General features: G+C 32.4%; 1 protein-coding gene across 2 annotated transcripts in view; it reads left to right on the forward strand.

The window, feature by feature from the left end:
• Positions 1-17,298, forward strand: part of DENND1B (DENN domain containing 1B) — a gene marked incomplete at both ends in the record, with an annotated part of 243,584 nt that overhangs the window by 138,980 nt on the left and 87,306 nt on the right. For both annotated transcript variants that reach the window (XM_080698366.1, XM_080698367.1), the window contains 3 exons: positions 5,043-5,143; positions 10,806-10,851; positions 16,355-16,456. In XM_080698366.1, the coding sequence (XP_080554492.1) occupies positions 5,043-5,143; positions 10,806-10,851; positions 16,355-16,456 (249 nt within the window). The remainder of the gene's footprint in view (positions 1-5,042; positions 5,144-10,805; positions 10,852-16,354; positions 16,457-17,298) is intronic.

The following is a 17,298-nucleotide window of genomic DNA, read 5'->3' on the forward strand; positions in this document are numbered from 1 at the left end:
ATCATGGGCAATTGGTTTACCTTTTCCTTGGTATCCTAACCTGTAAAATGGGGATAATAATAATAGGACCTACTTCAGAGCATTATTGTGAGGATTATATCTGGCTGCTTCAAATAGTCAAAACACTGGCACATGGTAGCAGTATATAAATATTTCCACTATTAGACCTGTGGCCTAGCACTGTGAACTCCGAGTGCCTTTATTCTATAACCAAGTTCCTATTGCTGACCTCAATTGTCAAGTTTCTCCATCTGATGATTTTATAGGCTCTACTTCTTCTATGTTCACATGGTTCCTATATATATTTATTTTATAATTGGAGTATATAGGAAATATAGATCCTTAATATTTTCACTTTTTATTAATCAGTCCTTTGTTACTCTATAAGTTCAATATCTTAGGTATATTTTATGTAAGTATATGCACATTTTAAATAATTATGATACAGTGAAATTTTTCCCTAAACCTAATCTGAGAAGTAATTTTTTTCTCTGAAAATTTAGTAATTTATTATTCCTTTAGTTTCTAGAGTGTAATGCTAGAAATATATTTTAACTGAAACACAAATATTTTTTCTTCAACTTTTTCTCCACTTTCATGAAGGAAAACTGTGGTATTAAGGAACACATGACTACTAGAAAAACATGTGAAGTTCTATCCCTGTCACAGATCAGATAGATAGTTTTTGGGAATTCTAGTTTATAGAAAGACTATTTAATATTTAATTTCCCTTTAAACTTAAAGGTTCGCTATATCATAAATATCTTTTTTTTTTTTTTTTTTTTTGGCAGATCTGGGGATGGAACCCAGGGGCATTCCACCTCTGAGCTACATCCCCTGATTTATTTATTTTCTTATTCTTTTTTTTTTTTTTTTTTGTACTGGGGTTCCTAGGAGCCCTTCTACCTCCGGGGATACACTCCCAGATCTATTTTATACTTTTTTTAAATTTGGAAACAGGGTCTCAAGCCAGCACAGCTGGCTTCGAACCTGAGCGATCCTCCTGTCTCTGCCTCCCAAGTGCGGGGATTACAAACATGTGCCACCACGCCCGGCTTTATTCTTTATTTTGAAACAGGGTCTCACTGAGTTGCAGAGGGCCTCACTAAGTAGCTGAAGCTGTCCGCGAATCGCGATCCTCTGGTCTCAGCCTCCTGAATGCTGGGGTTACAAGCGTGTGCCACCACGCCTGGCTCATAAATATATTTAAAGTACTAAGATTCTTCTTATTATTTGGTTTATTAAATTGATCTCATTTTTGTGTTATTTTACAATGCAGACCAAACTTCTAAAATATGGAGGGTTTTTTTTTCCTTTTACTTGTATAGTTCACAAAATGTTCCAGGCAAATGATATGTTGTGACAGCACTCTCTTCAGAGGTATGGAAAAATCTCTTCCAGAATAAAATTTAGAGTCTTTGCCGTCTCCTCAAAGGCTCTCACCAGCCTTGACTCTGCTTCCTATCTGACCTTCTTTCCTACCATTCTCCCACTTACTCCAATCTTATCTCACCGGCCTCCCCATTGCTCTTTGAAAATACCGTGCATATTTCAGCCTGGGAAATTTTGAGTGACGTGTTTCATTTGCTCAGAATCCCCATCTTCCCAAATCTCCAGCAGTTTGCTCTCTTCAGGTGGGTCTCAGTTAAGGTACCACCAGATCAGTGTTCTGCCAAATCTGTGACACCTTCATCATGCATCCATCCCCTTACTACGCTTTATATTTCTTCATAGAATTTATCTCTAACTTACAGACAGGTTGTGGTTCTTTATCTGAAATGCTTAGAACCCACATTGGTTTGGATTTTGGATATATATTTTTTAAGTTTTGGAATATTTACATATGCATGATGAGATACTTTGAGAATGGAACCTAAATCTAAACACAAACTTCCCCATAATATGTAAGTTCCACGAAAATAGAAAATTTGTTCAATATTGTGTCCCTTTTGCCTAGTAGGGATTTATAATAGCATGTAGCAGGCACTCAGAAATTTTATTGAATTAAGTAATTATAATACTTCCAATTGTACACTTTCCTAATGTACTTTAAAGCATTTAAAGATAATCATTAGATATATTTTGAATATATATCTGAATTTTAGTTCAGTTAAAATGTAGTTAAGCACTTTGACATAAAAATCACTTAATTATTAAATATATAAAAAGTTAGAATTGATCTGATCTAATAATGTTTGACCTTTCAGAGACAGTGCTTGCAGATCATTTAGCATAAACTTCTTACTTTAAATATCAGGACACTGAAGTCTGGTTATATTAACAGATGTGCCAGAGATCACACAACTTGTTACGGCCAGAGCCCTGATTTTTTTGTTTATTATATATTTGATTTTTGTAATTAAAAAAAATTTATATGTGTATTTTATACCCAAGTGAATTTATTTTTCTTAATTATACTTTACTTTAAAATTTGATATCTTCACTACATGTATACCTGTAAATAATTAAGTGTTTTATTAGTTTTTAAATCATGTAATTCCTGTGTTCACCCCAAAAGGGTGAGCATAGGAAATCTTCTTTGGTATGCTTCAACTTTGTAGATATCCACTTGGGTGTGTTAACAGAATCGATATTTGCAAAAGTAAATTACTTATGTTTCTATGTGAGCCTGGCACTTTTGCCTTAATGCTTTTTATAATTCATTCTTATTGCTTAGGACAGACACTAGGGCTGGGGAGAGGTTGTTATATATTCTTACCTCTCCCTGTCACCTATTCCTAACGTGCCAAGAGTCACCAAATCCTGTGAAGCCTCATTCTATATTGGTTGAACTTGAATAGCATGAGTAACCCCCTGCCAAATTCTGACCATTTTGTAAGATACCAATCAAATTGATCAGATAAAATTTTACCTTGTTAGTGAGTGATGTATTTGTGATTGACCACTAAATGAGTGCATGAGGGAGCTCTACTTAGCCTTTGATAAAGGCCTTGGACTTTGTGCCCTGTGAAATAAATTGACCTTGTATTTTCTCTCTTGCTTCACTGTTATTAATTTTTCAGTAATAAAAAAAAACACATTTTAGAGTTTTAAAGGAACTTTTTTGAAAGTCATTTGTGTGTAGTTGTAGAAATTTTGAGGAATGAAAGCTTTCAAAGCTTCATAAGCTTTCTTAGCCCATCAGGTTACATGAAGGGCTGGAAAGAGTTAATACAGCTTTATAGATGCCTAATTTACAACCAGGGAGTACCCAAAAGCTCTTGGAGAATTTGACACAATGAGTTAGATCAACTCCATTTTCATTTCCCTCCAGTTCACCTTTATAACATAAATAAATCCATAGTCTAATTATTACATAAAAGTATTTGAATGCCTCCTAGTGGCATATGGTATACTCTAATTAAGGAACTTAAAAATAATATTTATTGAGTGCATACTGTGTTAAACTAATAAAGTTAATAAATAAATGTACTAAGGTCCTTAATTATAGTATTGTATGTAGAATCAAAGTACATTATCTGCTGTATAAAACTGAAAAAATATGATGAAAAATATATGTGACAAAGATGAGTATATTTTTTCTTTTTTCTTTCTTTCTATTTTTTCTTTCTTTCTTTCTTTTTTTTTTTTTTTTTTTTTTGGTGGTGCTGGGGTTCCTGGAAACCCTTCTACTTCCAGGCTACACTCCAAGACCTATTTTTATACTTTTTATTTTGGAAACAGGATCTCTTAAGCCAGCGCGGCTGGCTTCGAACCTGCACAATCCTCCTGTCTCTGCCTCCCAAACATGGGGATTATAAGCATGCGCCACCATGCCTGGCAAGATGAGTATATTTTCAATGGAATCTTTTGGTCTTGGTTTAAATCAGATTATTTAAATTGTTTTTTTTTAATTTAACGAGACTATTTTGCACTTAAAAACAAGCAAATATTGCTATTAATAAAATTTTGATTGCTTTGTGTATACTTATTTTTAAATTAATTATGATTATTATGTGCATGTTTTAATTTCTTTGTATAATGATGTAGAGATAATGGTTTGTAGAAAGTTGGTTCATTTTCAGACAGTGTTTTAAAATTCTGATTTCAAGTTGAATAAAATGATTTAATTGGTAACCTTGAAATACAGGCTATAGCAAAACTTTCAAATGACAAAAGGATGCTGATTTAATTACTACTTTAAACACTAAAAATCTACTCTACATCTGTAGCAATATAATTCAAATGGAAATTCAAATGGAAAGAATTCTGATGAGGGTCAATAGGAGGGAGGGGGGAAAAGCAATATCCCTTTGTTAAGCATTAAAAATGTTTAATTAACTGCTTGCCAAAACAAAACAATTAAAATGGCAATTACCTTTAAAATAGCAACAATGTGATTGCAGCTGTTGTGATATAAAGCTAGGAAACAAAATGTTAATCTGGAAGGAACAGTTTAAATATGAAATTATGATATCCTTGGCTTCCTGTGGTACAGCTGTCAAGCTTGGGCAGTTTGCTGGTCAATGGTGACATTCTATGTGTCAGTGAGCAGAGTCTCTTGATACCATAACCCACAGTTCACACAGTGCCGAAGCTCCAACTGTCGGATGCTCAAGTCCCTTGGTATTATCGCAGCTTCCAGACTCCCCTGACTGGCTCGTGTTTCATTCTTTGGCAATTTGCCCTAATGATATCCCTCAGGAGCTTTCAGCCGCTCTTTCTTTCCATATTTAATCGTGTTGTATTAATCTGAGTGATGCGCAAACTGTGCTGCACAAATTGTGATTTCCTACAGTATTTTCTGTATTGCTCACTTAATTTTTCACTTTTACTTTTATTTATGTTCAACATTTCAAACCCAAATTACATTTTTCGGTAGTCGTAGCCCTACTTATGATTCCCAAGAACCCACCATTGCTGTTTCATAGTGGCCTCAGAGACATAAAACGTTTTACATGTAGAATTGGTAAAGGCAATGTGAATTATGTCACTGTGCAAATTGTTCTGTGATTATCATTTATCTTTGGTACCTTGAGCATGCCCTTTTTGTTTGGAGGGTCAGCAGCTACTTATTATTGTTACTCTTTTGCAAATTTTAGTTAACTGCCTGTCTCCATGGATCGGCTGCTCTGCTATTCCCAATGTACTGGCAACACATATACATCCCAGTGCTTCCCCCGCACCTGCTGGACTACTGCTGGTAAGCTGGCCTTTGCCAGGCCCTTTTAATCCTGGTTGCATGATGAGAAAGAATCTATTTATACATCATTCGAACTTCAAGTATGTATAAAAGAAGTCATGGAAACTTGACTTTAAGCATTAAAGAGTGCTTTGTGAAGTCCAGTATAATTCGTTTCAATAGTAGCAAAAATGGACACTCGACAAATATAAAGCTTTTTAAGTTTCATGAGTTTGTTCTGTAGTCAGATAACTAAATGCATAAACAGAAACAAAATTTTAGTTTGTGGCTAGGAAAATTGGACCAAGGTATGGTATCAATTAGAGAACCCAATATCCCAGCTGTCAGAATGTGTCTTGCAAGTGTGCCAGTGACCATGTTGTCAGCACATATTTTCGTTACCTGAACCTCAGGACACACTTTCCTTTCCTTCTCTTTACCAAGTAGTACATTGAATACTGAGTACTGATAAAGGGGTTGCTGCTAGTACAAGAATTATCAGGTTTCTGGTTTAAGTCAAAGATTCAGCTTAAAGCCACTATGAAAAGAAAAAAAGAAGAAGAGTTGGGAGTAATTCTGAAGAGCTTTCTGGCATCAGAAGCAACTCCTAGTGATTTCACCAATCTGAACTCATCAAAGCCTCTAGAAATTATGAGAACAAAGACCAATGACTTCCTTGTTCTCTTCCCCTGGAAGAATCTGCTACTTACAGTGAGGCTACCCAAGGAGTAGACTCCTGCAAAGCAGCTTTGAGACCTCTTTTAGGACTGGAGGCTGTGCTGTCTTCATTGAATAATCATCTTCTGCAGACACAGCTTAATTTGTATGAAATTATATGGGATTTTCCCTTTAAACCATACATATAAATCTAGAGAGGACAGTAGTTTTGTCCTTAATATACTTGTTTATATCACAGCTAACATTAGCAAAAAAAAAAAAAAAAAAAAACCACCCAGTTCTTTAAGAATTAATGTATTTTTTAACTTTTTTCATGAAAGACAAAATGTTTAATGATTATAAAATGATATGTTTATAAATAAGAGCTATTCTATTAAGTTTTTGTGATGAAACCTCTTCAGAATAAATTATTATAATGACAACACATGTATTTGGACACAAATGGAGTATTCTGCTATTTTGTGTGTTTTATACACAGTGCTATGGAGTAGGTGTCCTGTGACCTACTATTACTACTGTTCTGCACTTGAAGAAATGCAAATTAAAAACAATTTGGCAGATTATAGGAATGCAATTTAATTATATTGTGAAACATCACACGCACGCACATACATCTAAGTGTAGAGCTAGATCTATAAACCTGCTGTTTTGTAACTCATTTTAGTTTCTTTTGACCATTATACCTACAATATATTACCATCCTATGAAGCAGACACAGCAACTTATTCACATTGACAGATGCACTGGATCTTTGTCCATAGTGTTCAGTAATTAAAACTTATTTATTTTAAAAATATTTTCACTAAATAAAATATGTTGATATAGATTTTTAGAAATATGTCAAACTAGTATTTCAAGAAATAACACATAGTTATAAGGTTTAAAATAATGCTTTATCATATTATAATTAAAAAAAACACATTCTGACCTCTTAAGAGGTAATGTACCTTTAAGCTCAATTCTCTGTAAAGAATTTAAGACGTTCTAAAACTTAGAAACTTCAGTGACACAGTAGTTCTGTGCTAATTCTTTCCAGAACTCTCTTTCTGATACTTTCTTTCCCTGTCATCAAATCCTTCTTTTTCTCCTGCTTCCATTATAATGAAAGAAGCGTTTTCCATCTTTCAATGCCTGGAGTTTTGTTTCTAGTTCTAATGTCTGTAGGATAAATTTTAGTAGTCTTCATGCCAGAGCAGTGACACCTAAACAAGGAATCATGTGAAACTTTAAGAACCTGGAGGTCACAATGATAGGTGAGCTTCTATCATACATAGGAGCTGAGTGCGCGCGCGCGCGCACACACACACACACACACACACACACACACACCCCACCCATCTAAGATTCTAGCTTTTTTTTGGTCAGAAATTGTCAGAAAATTTGATGGACTAAACAGTTTCCTAAGGAAAATAATTTTCTTTCATTTGTATCCTTGAGGTTGTACTGATCTATGATCTATGTTAGGGAGAAAATACTTCAGAGTATTCCATCAATCTCATGCTCTTTCAATAAAACCTTTTTATATTCCAATTCCAAATAGGACTGCAAAGGCTTGACGGGAGTCGGTGTATCATTGTTAGCCCTTTGGAGTGATTAGGGCATTCCAAATGCTGAGATAATCTTAGGTCCACAAAGTGCTTCTGTTTTCATACTTGATAGCTTGCTGGCCTGGAATAGACAGACCGTGGAGAGCCAGAATGCCATCTTGTGACGGTGGAAGAGTATCACATCTTTGTCCAGTGATAAAGCCTTACTACTTTTCAGTTAATTCACTCATTCATCCATCCATTTGTTCATCGAACATTATTTAAACACTATTTGCCAAGCTGTGTATAAGTAATACAATGAATAAGAATCAGTTTCTGCCTTTGGGAGATTCACAGATAGGAAGAAGTAAGCATATACACACACATGCCCAAGTATACACATACGTGCCTATACTGAGCACAGAATAATACCTCAAAGCTGTAAGTCCCATGGTAGAAACACACAGGAGAACCTTGAATAGGAACACATGAGCAGCGGTCCACCTGCATGCCAGGTTAGGGAAGGCTCCTGGGAGGAAGCAACACCATGAACATTATTCTCTTAATCAGCCAAAACACACACACACACACACACACACACACACACACACACACGTACTTTAATGTGGTAAGTCTATGATGTTGCCAGACCCTGTTACGTTTTCTGAATCTATTAGTACACAGGAAGTGGTATGACTCCTAAACCAATGAGATTGTATATTATTTGTTCAGGGAGTCATCAAGTCACTCATTTTATTAATTTATTTATATGGCTTTTCTATGAAATGGTCAGATTTAGCTTCTAAGAGAATACTTTAAAAAAGTAGAAAATTGCATTCTTCAGACTAGCCTAAGAGGTCGTTATTATAATCTATCTGATGGGTGATCTATAAAAAAAAAAAACCTAAAAAAAAGAGGCAAATTTGAGTAAAGATTACCTGCTTCCAAAATAAAGAAGCTCTCATAATACAGTCTTCTGTGTCTTGTGTTTTCAAAATGACTTCACTTATGCCAAGATCTAGGAGGGGTTAGCACATGATGATAAAACATCTGTGTTGCCAAGGATCTTCTCCTGTCTTATTAATACCCTAATCTAATTAAGATATTTTAGCTAGGGCTCTAAAATAACTTTTCATGAAATTTGGCTCATTTTGTAGGAGAATATACACAATATCATGTGAAAAAGTAAGAAACACTTATGTTTATCATTTTGAAAAACATCATACTTATTTTAGAAAATTAATGTTTACAGTTCAAACATCTGCACGTTTCGAATCCTTTTTCAAATTAGTGAGAAAAACACATCGAAATTCCTAGCAATACCATAAAAGTTTTGAGTTACTTTATTATAAATCTGTGAAGAAACTTTTTGAATTTTTAGTTCTAGCTCTACTATTTCTATAAACTTATTATTTATAAGTCAGAAGATAAATATTTTTATAAACATTAAAAGTGTGTTTCTAGATGTTATTTCCTAGGACTCTGTACATTTTTTAGAAGTTTAGGCTCTCATCACATGAAATTCTGGACCACCCCAAATACTTTCAGTGTCCTTAGGATGGGAATAATAATTATTATTTTTAAAGACTTAAGTAATTTTGATTAATATTTTATTAAATAATTTGACACCTTTTGGGGAGGGAATTTGAGATACAATGAACTTTCTGTTTTATAAATCTTGTGGGTAGAATGGCCTAATTTGGGGCAAACTGAAAGTCTGCACGAGGACTCTAATAAATTTATACTGTTTTGGATGTTTAGAGGGTTTGACATACTTAAGAATTTGGGAGCTACTTACCTTGCTTTGTGGAAGTTACCCAAACCTGGCCATAAGAGTCCAGGAGAGAGGTGTGCATTTTTTGTCTTCTATGGAGACCTAGAAAGAATCTCAGGAACGAGAACATGCTCTAGGGAAGCCTTCTTTCATTTAAGTGAGAGAAGAGCAATCCATTTGTTTCTAGTGTTTCCTTTTGAAGGAAGAAAATCTGTTAGATCTTAAAGCTATCAAGGCCTATAAAATAGTTACCAACTTTCTGTCAAATGAAATATCCAGAATATCAGATCAATTCCAGATGGTCTCTTGCATAAAAATTAAGAAAAGAATAGGAGAGACTAAATCCACAAAAGGCAAAGACAACAGGGAATTAGAAGGAGGTCATACAATAAGTAACCAGCTAGAATGCAAGCTAGCAAGAAGCAAAACAAGAAAATACTTCTTTGGTGAATTCTGGATGTATAAGTTAGCATTTAGCCATCCTTAAATAAATCTGCAACTTTTTGAGATTACTTTGAAATTGCTAAATCTGTCAAGGTACCTGTCAGTTTTATCTGTTACTAATTGTCAATAGCAAAGCGAATACACAGGAGTTTGGACAGCTCCGTTTGAATGACAGAGATGTTTGGAAAATTATGCAAATCCTTTGAGAAAGAGGATTATCTGTTTGCATTAAGAGAAAAGGTTTGCATTAATAAAGCCCAAAGATGTCTATAAAAGAATTGCCAAAATGTTTTATTTTTAAATAGCTATTTGTTCACATATTTTCCATCACCTTTGTAGACATCTGTCCATTCTCATGTTTTCCTGTTAGATAGTAATTTAGCTTCAAATGTCAAATAGATAATTCCTTCTTGTATTTCCAAAATTACTAGTAATTCTGATTTTATATTTTAAAAGTACTTAATATTTATATTTTCTGATAGATTATAGGATCCACAAGGAAATATGTTTCATCTGCATTGTTTATTATTGACCCTAAGCCCCTATCCCAGTGCCTAGCACCTGGTATGTTCTATATATCAGTGTTGAATTGATTAATTCAAATCATTTTTACACTTGAGCATTTTTAAGTTATTAAAATTATTAATGACAGTAAAAGTGGAATAAATCTGAATTTATAAAATTTAAATTAAAGATGAAGTACATTAGGGGAAAGCTCGCACACTAGGGGAGAAATTTGTTTATTTTTACATATCTAGTTCCAGACACTGGCACATGATAAGTCTCAGTAAATATTTGATGACTAACTAACTATGTGACTGACTGACTCAATAAATATTTGGTGACATAGTAAGCACAAAACAATGAAGACATTTTAAGAAAACCTTAGAAAATAACCTAATTCAATTAGATGTACAAAAGAAATATAAATAAATTTGATATTTGTTTAGGATATTGCCATGAGATAACGGAAAAGATTCACTCAGACTATGGCCTATACCGTGATATATTTGTAAATAAAAAATACCTTTTAGGCCTTATTACTCGATTTAATTATAAATGATTTTCTAATTTGTATAAAGCAACCTTAATTTAAATATATTTAATTTTAGTTTTATATATTGAATAATATTGAATATTTATTATTTGTTATGTTAGAACTGAGTATATAAATTTAATTTTGTAAGCATTTGAATTATCTATATTGTTGTTTCAGTTTTAACAAGTTACATGAATCTATACATATATATTTTTAATTTAGTGCCCCAATGCCATACCTGATTGGAATACACTCCAGCCTCATAGAGGTGAGTATCTTTCAGCATGAGGTAGTATAAAATTAACTCATTTAGAATAATAGTTAACCCAGTTTTGTTTAAAGTACTATCATTTGAATAATACCAAGCAGTGACTAGATTCATATTTAGGATATATGTAAATGGTCATTTTTTAAAAAAGTAACATTGAAATAATTTTCTTTAAATTAACATATTAAATGGTTATTTTCTATGGCATGGAACCTATAAGAGTACATTAGATTTGATAGGAGTCACATGGTAATTTTTTTTTTTTAATTTTTAATGGTACTGGGGATGAAACCCAGGGGCATTCTACCTCTGAGCTACGCCCAAGCCCTATTTTTTGTTCTTCATATTGAAACTGGGTCTCACTGAGTTGCAGAGGGCCTCACTAAATAGCTGAGGCTGTCCACGAAATGCGATCCTCCAGTCACAGCCTCCCGAATGCTGGGATTATAAGCTTGCGCCACCACGCCCAGCATATGGTAAGTTTTAAATACTAAAGACTTTAGTCCTTGGTGACCACTCATCTTTATGGCAACTTGAGATCTCTTAAATGTGTATGCTTTTTAAATTTAATTTTATCTATTGTGGCACTGGAGATTGAACCCAGAGGGTATTCTACTTCTGACCTATGCCTCCAGTTCTATTTTATTTATTTATTTTTTAATTTGAAACAATCTCACTAAATTGTAGAAAGCTTCACTAAGTTGCTAAGGCTGCTCTTGAACTTACTATCCTCCTGTCTCATTCTCCCAAGTATTAGGATTACAAGTGTTCATTACCATGCCCAGCTTAAAATGTATATCTATATGGCTTGTAAATGGAAACATTTTACTTTGGAATCTTTATTATTTTCCAATTTATAATTTTTCTTTTCTAAAACTTTTTAATACACGAATGATAAGCTTTTTAGATAGAACATAGCTTCTTCTTTAAATTTTAGTTTTTAGTTCTGTTGCCAGATGTGAAATTTAGTAATTTTTTCACTGTCAACAGATCATTCACTAATAATTTTTGTCACTTCATTTAGCAATCTAATGAAACCTCTGAAACTTTAAAGTCCTTGGACCTGAAATCAATAAGATTTCTAGAAAGGACGTTTTGTAAGATTAGCATCTAAAACAGTAAACACACAGCTGGTATGAAAGCAGAATATGTGAATCAATTGAATGACATTTTGTTGGGTGATTTCAGTTTTATTCAAATAAATACTTCTTGCTGATTGTACAAATTAGCATTTTAACCTAGTTCTAATGAACAAGCTAATGAATTAGATGTCATTTTCTTGTTACTGGATGTCTCTGTATATGCGATCAGTTCTTATTGAGATCAAAGAAGATTCTTCAATATATTTTAAAATTCCTGAGGATCCTATTATGAGAGTCCTATTTCTATTGAAGACCTGGATTATACCTGTGCTCTTGTTTTGACCTTTTTATTTTTTTTTTTTTTGCAAAATGTCAGGCTAATATTTTTTCATTTGCTTTATCATTAATAAAGAACATATTTGATAATTTTTAGTAGATTTGGTTTTTTTTAATATTGAAGTTTTTCTTGGATAACTGACTCCTTGTATTTTATTCATTTTATAAAACTCTTTTCTTACACGCTAAGGCATTTACTGTGAAAGGACAAAGTATATGAAATGAAGCATGATGAATTAGATAATTTGTTATGAGGTCATGGAATACATAACTAACATTTTATTGATCATTTTTTTTGCTTGTTTGTTTTTTGGGGTGGTGATGGGGATGGTACTCAGAGCTCCTAGCATGCTAGGCAAGAGCTGTGCCACTGAGCTACATCCCCAACTCTGATCAGTAATTTGACTTTATACAAATCTAACCGTGGTTGGTTTCTTTCTAAAAAGCATCCTCAGATTTAATCTTCATATTAGTGTACATGTCTCTCTGTATTTAATATATCTAATAGAATACTTAGCTTTATGTTAATTCATAAAGATGAAAATATTTAAAGTTGTTGATAGTAGCTGGGCATAGTGGTGCATACCTGTAATACCAGTACTTGAGAGGCTGAGACAGGAAGATCTCAAGCTTAAGGCTGTTTGTTTGTGTGTTAATTTAGCAAGATCCTGTTTCAAAAAAATAAAATAAAAAAGACTGTGGTATTGAATGGTAGAATGGCCTTGGGTTCAATCTCCTAAACCACAAAAAAATAAAGATAATAAAATAAATAAAAGTCGTTGATAGTTTCTTTTGATATTATACTGTTTTTTTTACATAATTATCTTCTATCAAATTTCAGAATAAGTAATTTTGCTTTTCCAAACTACTACAGAAAGGTGCACGGTTTTAATATTCATTTTTGCTTGTCATATATTTATTTGACACTTATAAAAAAGAGTACTTCTTAGGAGCAAATTTGAGAATTATTTACCTTTTGAGAGTGTTGTCTTAGCAAAACTGTCCATTCTAAGTTTAAATTGACTACTGTTATTAAATGAGAATATTTAGAGTCGTGACTAGATTGATCCTAATCTCTGTGCTTTTTATATGTTGGATTTATCCAAGTATCTTAATAGTTGGGTTTATTTGATTTACCTCATTTAAGAGTGGATGAGAAGGTATACTTAGAACTTTAGGAATTTCTTCAAATCAGTTGGGGATTATTTAATAACTTTCTTAATAAATTACATGATGATGTACATGTTGTAATTTCATTCTTATATCAATATTAGGCATATTTTAAACTACAATTTCTATTTTTATGCTTTTATATTTTATAATAAATATTTTATAATTAAAATATGCCCATAGCTACTTACATAGTTAATATGTGAGACTGAGCTGAGTATTTTTTGCATTTTATTTGGCGTTTGTAACTATTCCTTTTTAAGGAAGCATTAAGATATTCTCTTTTCTCTCTCTTGATCAAAACAGTTTCAATACATACTATCAATGTTATAGAAATTTACAAACATAGTTGCTCCAAGACATGATGTTAATATTCTTTGAAATTACTTTCAGTTATTTATATGTAACTGTGAGTACAAGATGGTGAAAAATGTAACATGAAAATTTGCTTTTCAAATAAAGGAAAAGAATATTTTGTTTTTCCTGAAAACTATACTTAGCAGACTAAGGCATGTAAATGATTAAGTTAGTAGAAGCTACAAATATGAGCTGTCTTACTTGCTCCAATCTGTAAAGGATCCAAGTGAAATATTCCATTTTCATAAGGGCACGTGATGGCTGCCATGGCATCATTTATTTGCATTCGTGTGTGCAATGTACATTTGTAGCACAGTGTGCAGAAGGGTTCAGTAAGAAAATGTGAAAAAGAATTAACTACCACCTTACTGTTCTTAGTAAATATTCCAGTCTATGCCCAAAACTATAAGAAGGCAAATTACTTTAAATATTTTTCGCTCGTAATTTTGTCTCATAACTTTAGGAGTTAGAAAAATCTGAGACAGAGAAAGAGTGTCATTTATGAATTTCCATGCCTTTTTTGAAAAAAAAAAGCTAAACTTTAGCTAAAGTTTGGAAAGTTAAAATACTGATACTGATCCAAACTTTTGTTTAAAATTATTCAAAGTACATACTAATTTTTCATTTTTGGTTTATGTGGAAAAGTTTTAACATTAGAATTTCTCATTTTTCTATTCTATTCTTTTTTTAATTTTCAGAGAGGATATTGCTATGTTGTCCAAGCTAGCCTTTAACTCACAATCCTCCAACCTCAGCCTCCTGAGTAGTTGGGATTACAGGCATGTGCTACCATGCCCAACTCCATATTTTATTCATATTTAGTGATTCTTTAAAAATATTTGATATGCAGCTAATATTTGATTTATAAATCTAAAAGTAATTTTGAAAATATATGCATTTTATATGAATACCAAATTATTTAGACTTTAGTGTTAATGTCATCACAAAACATCTTGGGAAGACCTACTGTTATCCTGGGCTATTTAGACAAACTCATTTCATTCCTGAATAAAGACTCAGGCTTCTGGGTCTTTTTTTTAATACTTTTTAACATAACAGGAACTTATCAATGAAGATGGATATCATAATTATGAAATATTTTTATACAAATGGCATTACATATATTTTTGCTTATAAAATAGGTCATTGTAGTTATACTATAGCATATTTATAGATAAATATATACTTATGTATTTAAACCTGTTTTATACCTGTATGCACATAGAAAGGAAAGGAAATGAGTGCATTTATAAATTTCTTTTTCAACAGTATCAATAGTATCACTAGAAATGATTCTTTGCTAATATCTTGGAAGTGGCTGGACATATTTTAAGACTTTACAATACTTACAATGTCTTTTACAAGGCAGATTTTAAGAATCATGTGTCCCCTGAGAACCCATACTCTCCATAGACGTGGTTCTCTTAACATTAGAAACTCTCTACCTTAGACTGTTATTTTCCTATCAAAATTAACATTCTCTCAAATATACAAGATTTAAAATTCTAAATAAATCAGAAATTTTAATTATAACCAACTTAAAGTAATTGATTAGCCAGTTTCAAAACTTAAAGTATGTAATTAACTTTTTTTTAAAAAAAATAACATTCTAGAATGACATTTGAATTCTACAGTGAAATTAGTTATTGACCTATTATTAGTTGACCTCTACAAGTATGAAATTCTAAAATCAAGGATCTATTTCATTAATGAACACATTACTTATCACTGAAGAATGGTATTATTTGCTATAATCTAAATGTTATTAGTAGAATTCAACAATTTGTTTAAGTATATATGTTAATTCAGACAGGAAAAGTGAGCCATAAATATTTCTCTTCCTTAAAGATGAAAAATTTGATAAAATTATAATTTACTAATTTTTTGTGGACAAATTGAGATGCCTTGTTTTAAATGAACTTAAAAATAAACTTCTTATAAATAAACTTAAAAATAAACAAAAAAGATCATCATTTAGGATATTACATTTGATGCTTTGTATTGAAATACATGTGAGGAATATTGCTAATGATAAGTTCCATATCACTATCCTCTTCATTATTTTATCTTGTTCCATTTCAGCCCTCATCATCAAAGTATATGGAAATGTAGAAAAAATATTTGTTCATTTAAAATGTAGTTTAATGTTGTAGTCATAATTATTAATTTATACTATCCCTGAAGTTTGATTGTGATAAAAATAGATATAAGCTGGGCACAAATTCCACTACTATGGGATTATATTCAGTTAGTATAATTTAAAGACTAGAAGTTTTTACAGTTCAGTATAACAATGCTAATTGTATAAGTCTTTATTGTGCTATCTCTTTGGTAGTTAAAATAATTCACTGTTTTCCCCCAATTTTTTTAATAGATTGTATATCATATAGTTAAACTTTCTCAGAAGAAAGTTGTCTATATTCTTCTATAATGTAGGACTTTCCTTTTTTATTTTTCAAAGCCAAATGTATTAAGATCATTTGTGTGTGTTTCCAAGATCATCATAGTTTTGTAAGGAAATAAAATAATTTTTTCATAATTGTTTTTTTTTTAAACAGAGAGTGAAAAACAAGTCATTGGAAGACGTAGTTATGTTAAATGTTGACACAAACACTTTAGAATCACCATTTAATGACTTGAGCCACCTACCAAGTGATGTGGTAAGTCTGAAAGATATTTTTGTGATAAACATATATGTTTTCTCCTGGACCCTTGAGTTACTACGATTTATTTTTCCCACTTTTATCTGAAATAAAAGGGTTGGGTGTGTGCAAGGAGTGTGAAAGGAATCAATGTAGATTCTATTTTTAATATTTTTACCTTTTGGCATTTGAGGCAATGTTGAATGGAACATCGTATTTCTTATTGTAAAGTAGGATCCTAATTAAAAAGCTGGATGCATTCATTAGGCAGAGTTTCTTTACCGAGAGTCTCTTCGTCTCATCTTAATCATTATATTACAAAGTAGGCATTTCTGTCTGCCTAGTGGCATGTCTTGCAAAAGAATGAGAGAGTTTTTGAAGGCAAGAGGAAGAAGGGGGCCAATTATCGGCTTTTGCTTCCCTGCCACCTGCCAGCGCTTTTCCTTTTAATTAATGATCTGATGGCACTGGTCAATATAATAAGAAATGCTTGTACAGTTGGGGTCAGAAAATTCTGGCTTTGATCTTCCCCAACTTTCTGAAACATTTATTTGTTTTCTCTAAATTATTTCAATTTTATTTTAATCTTCTCTATCCTGCTGAGGGCCGCGAGAATGAAAACCTACACTGTTTGTCATTTGCTTTGGCAGAGCAAAGGCTGCTTACCTAGAATTCTATTTGTAAATTAAACTGCAAACGCAGTTTGTCATAAAAGACATCTGATCCTTTTGAAATGACGAAAACTGTCTTTTGTCTGTAAAGGCTGATAAATTAAGTGCCAGTTTTCTTCTAGTCTTTGATCTTGCACCGAGAGAGAGAGAGAGAGAGAGAGAGAGAGAGAGAGAGAGAGAGAGAGAGAG

The sequence above is a fragment of the Muscardinus avellanarius genome (assembly GCF_963383645.1).
Source record: "Muscardinus avellanarius genome assembly, chromosome: 7".
Classification (NCBI taxonomy): Eukaryota; Metazoa; Chordata; class Mammalia; order Rodentia; family Gliridae; genus Muscardinus; species Muscardinus avellanarius.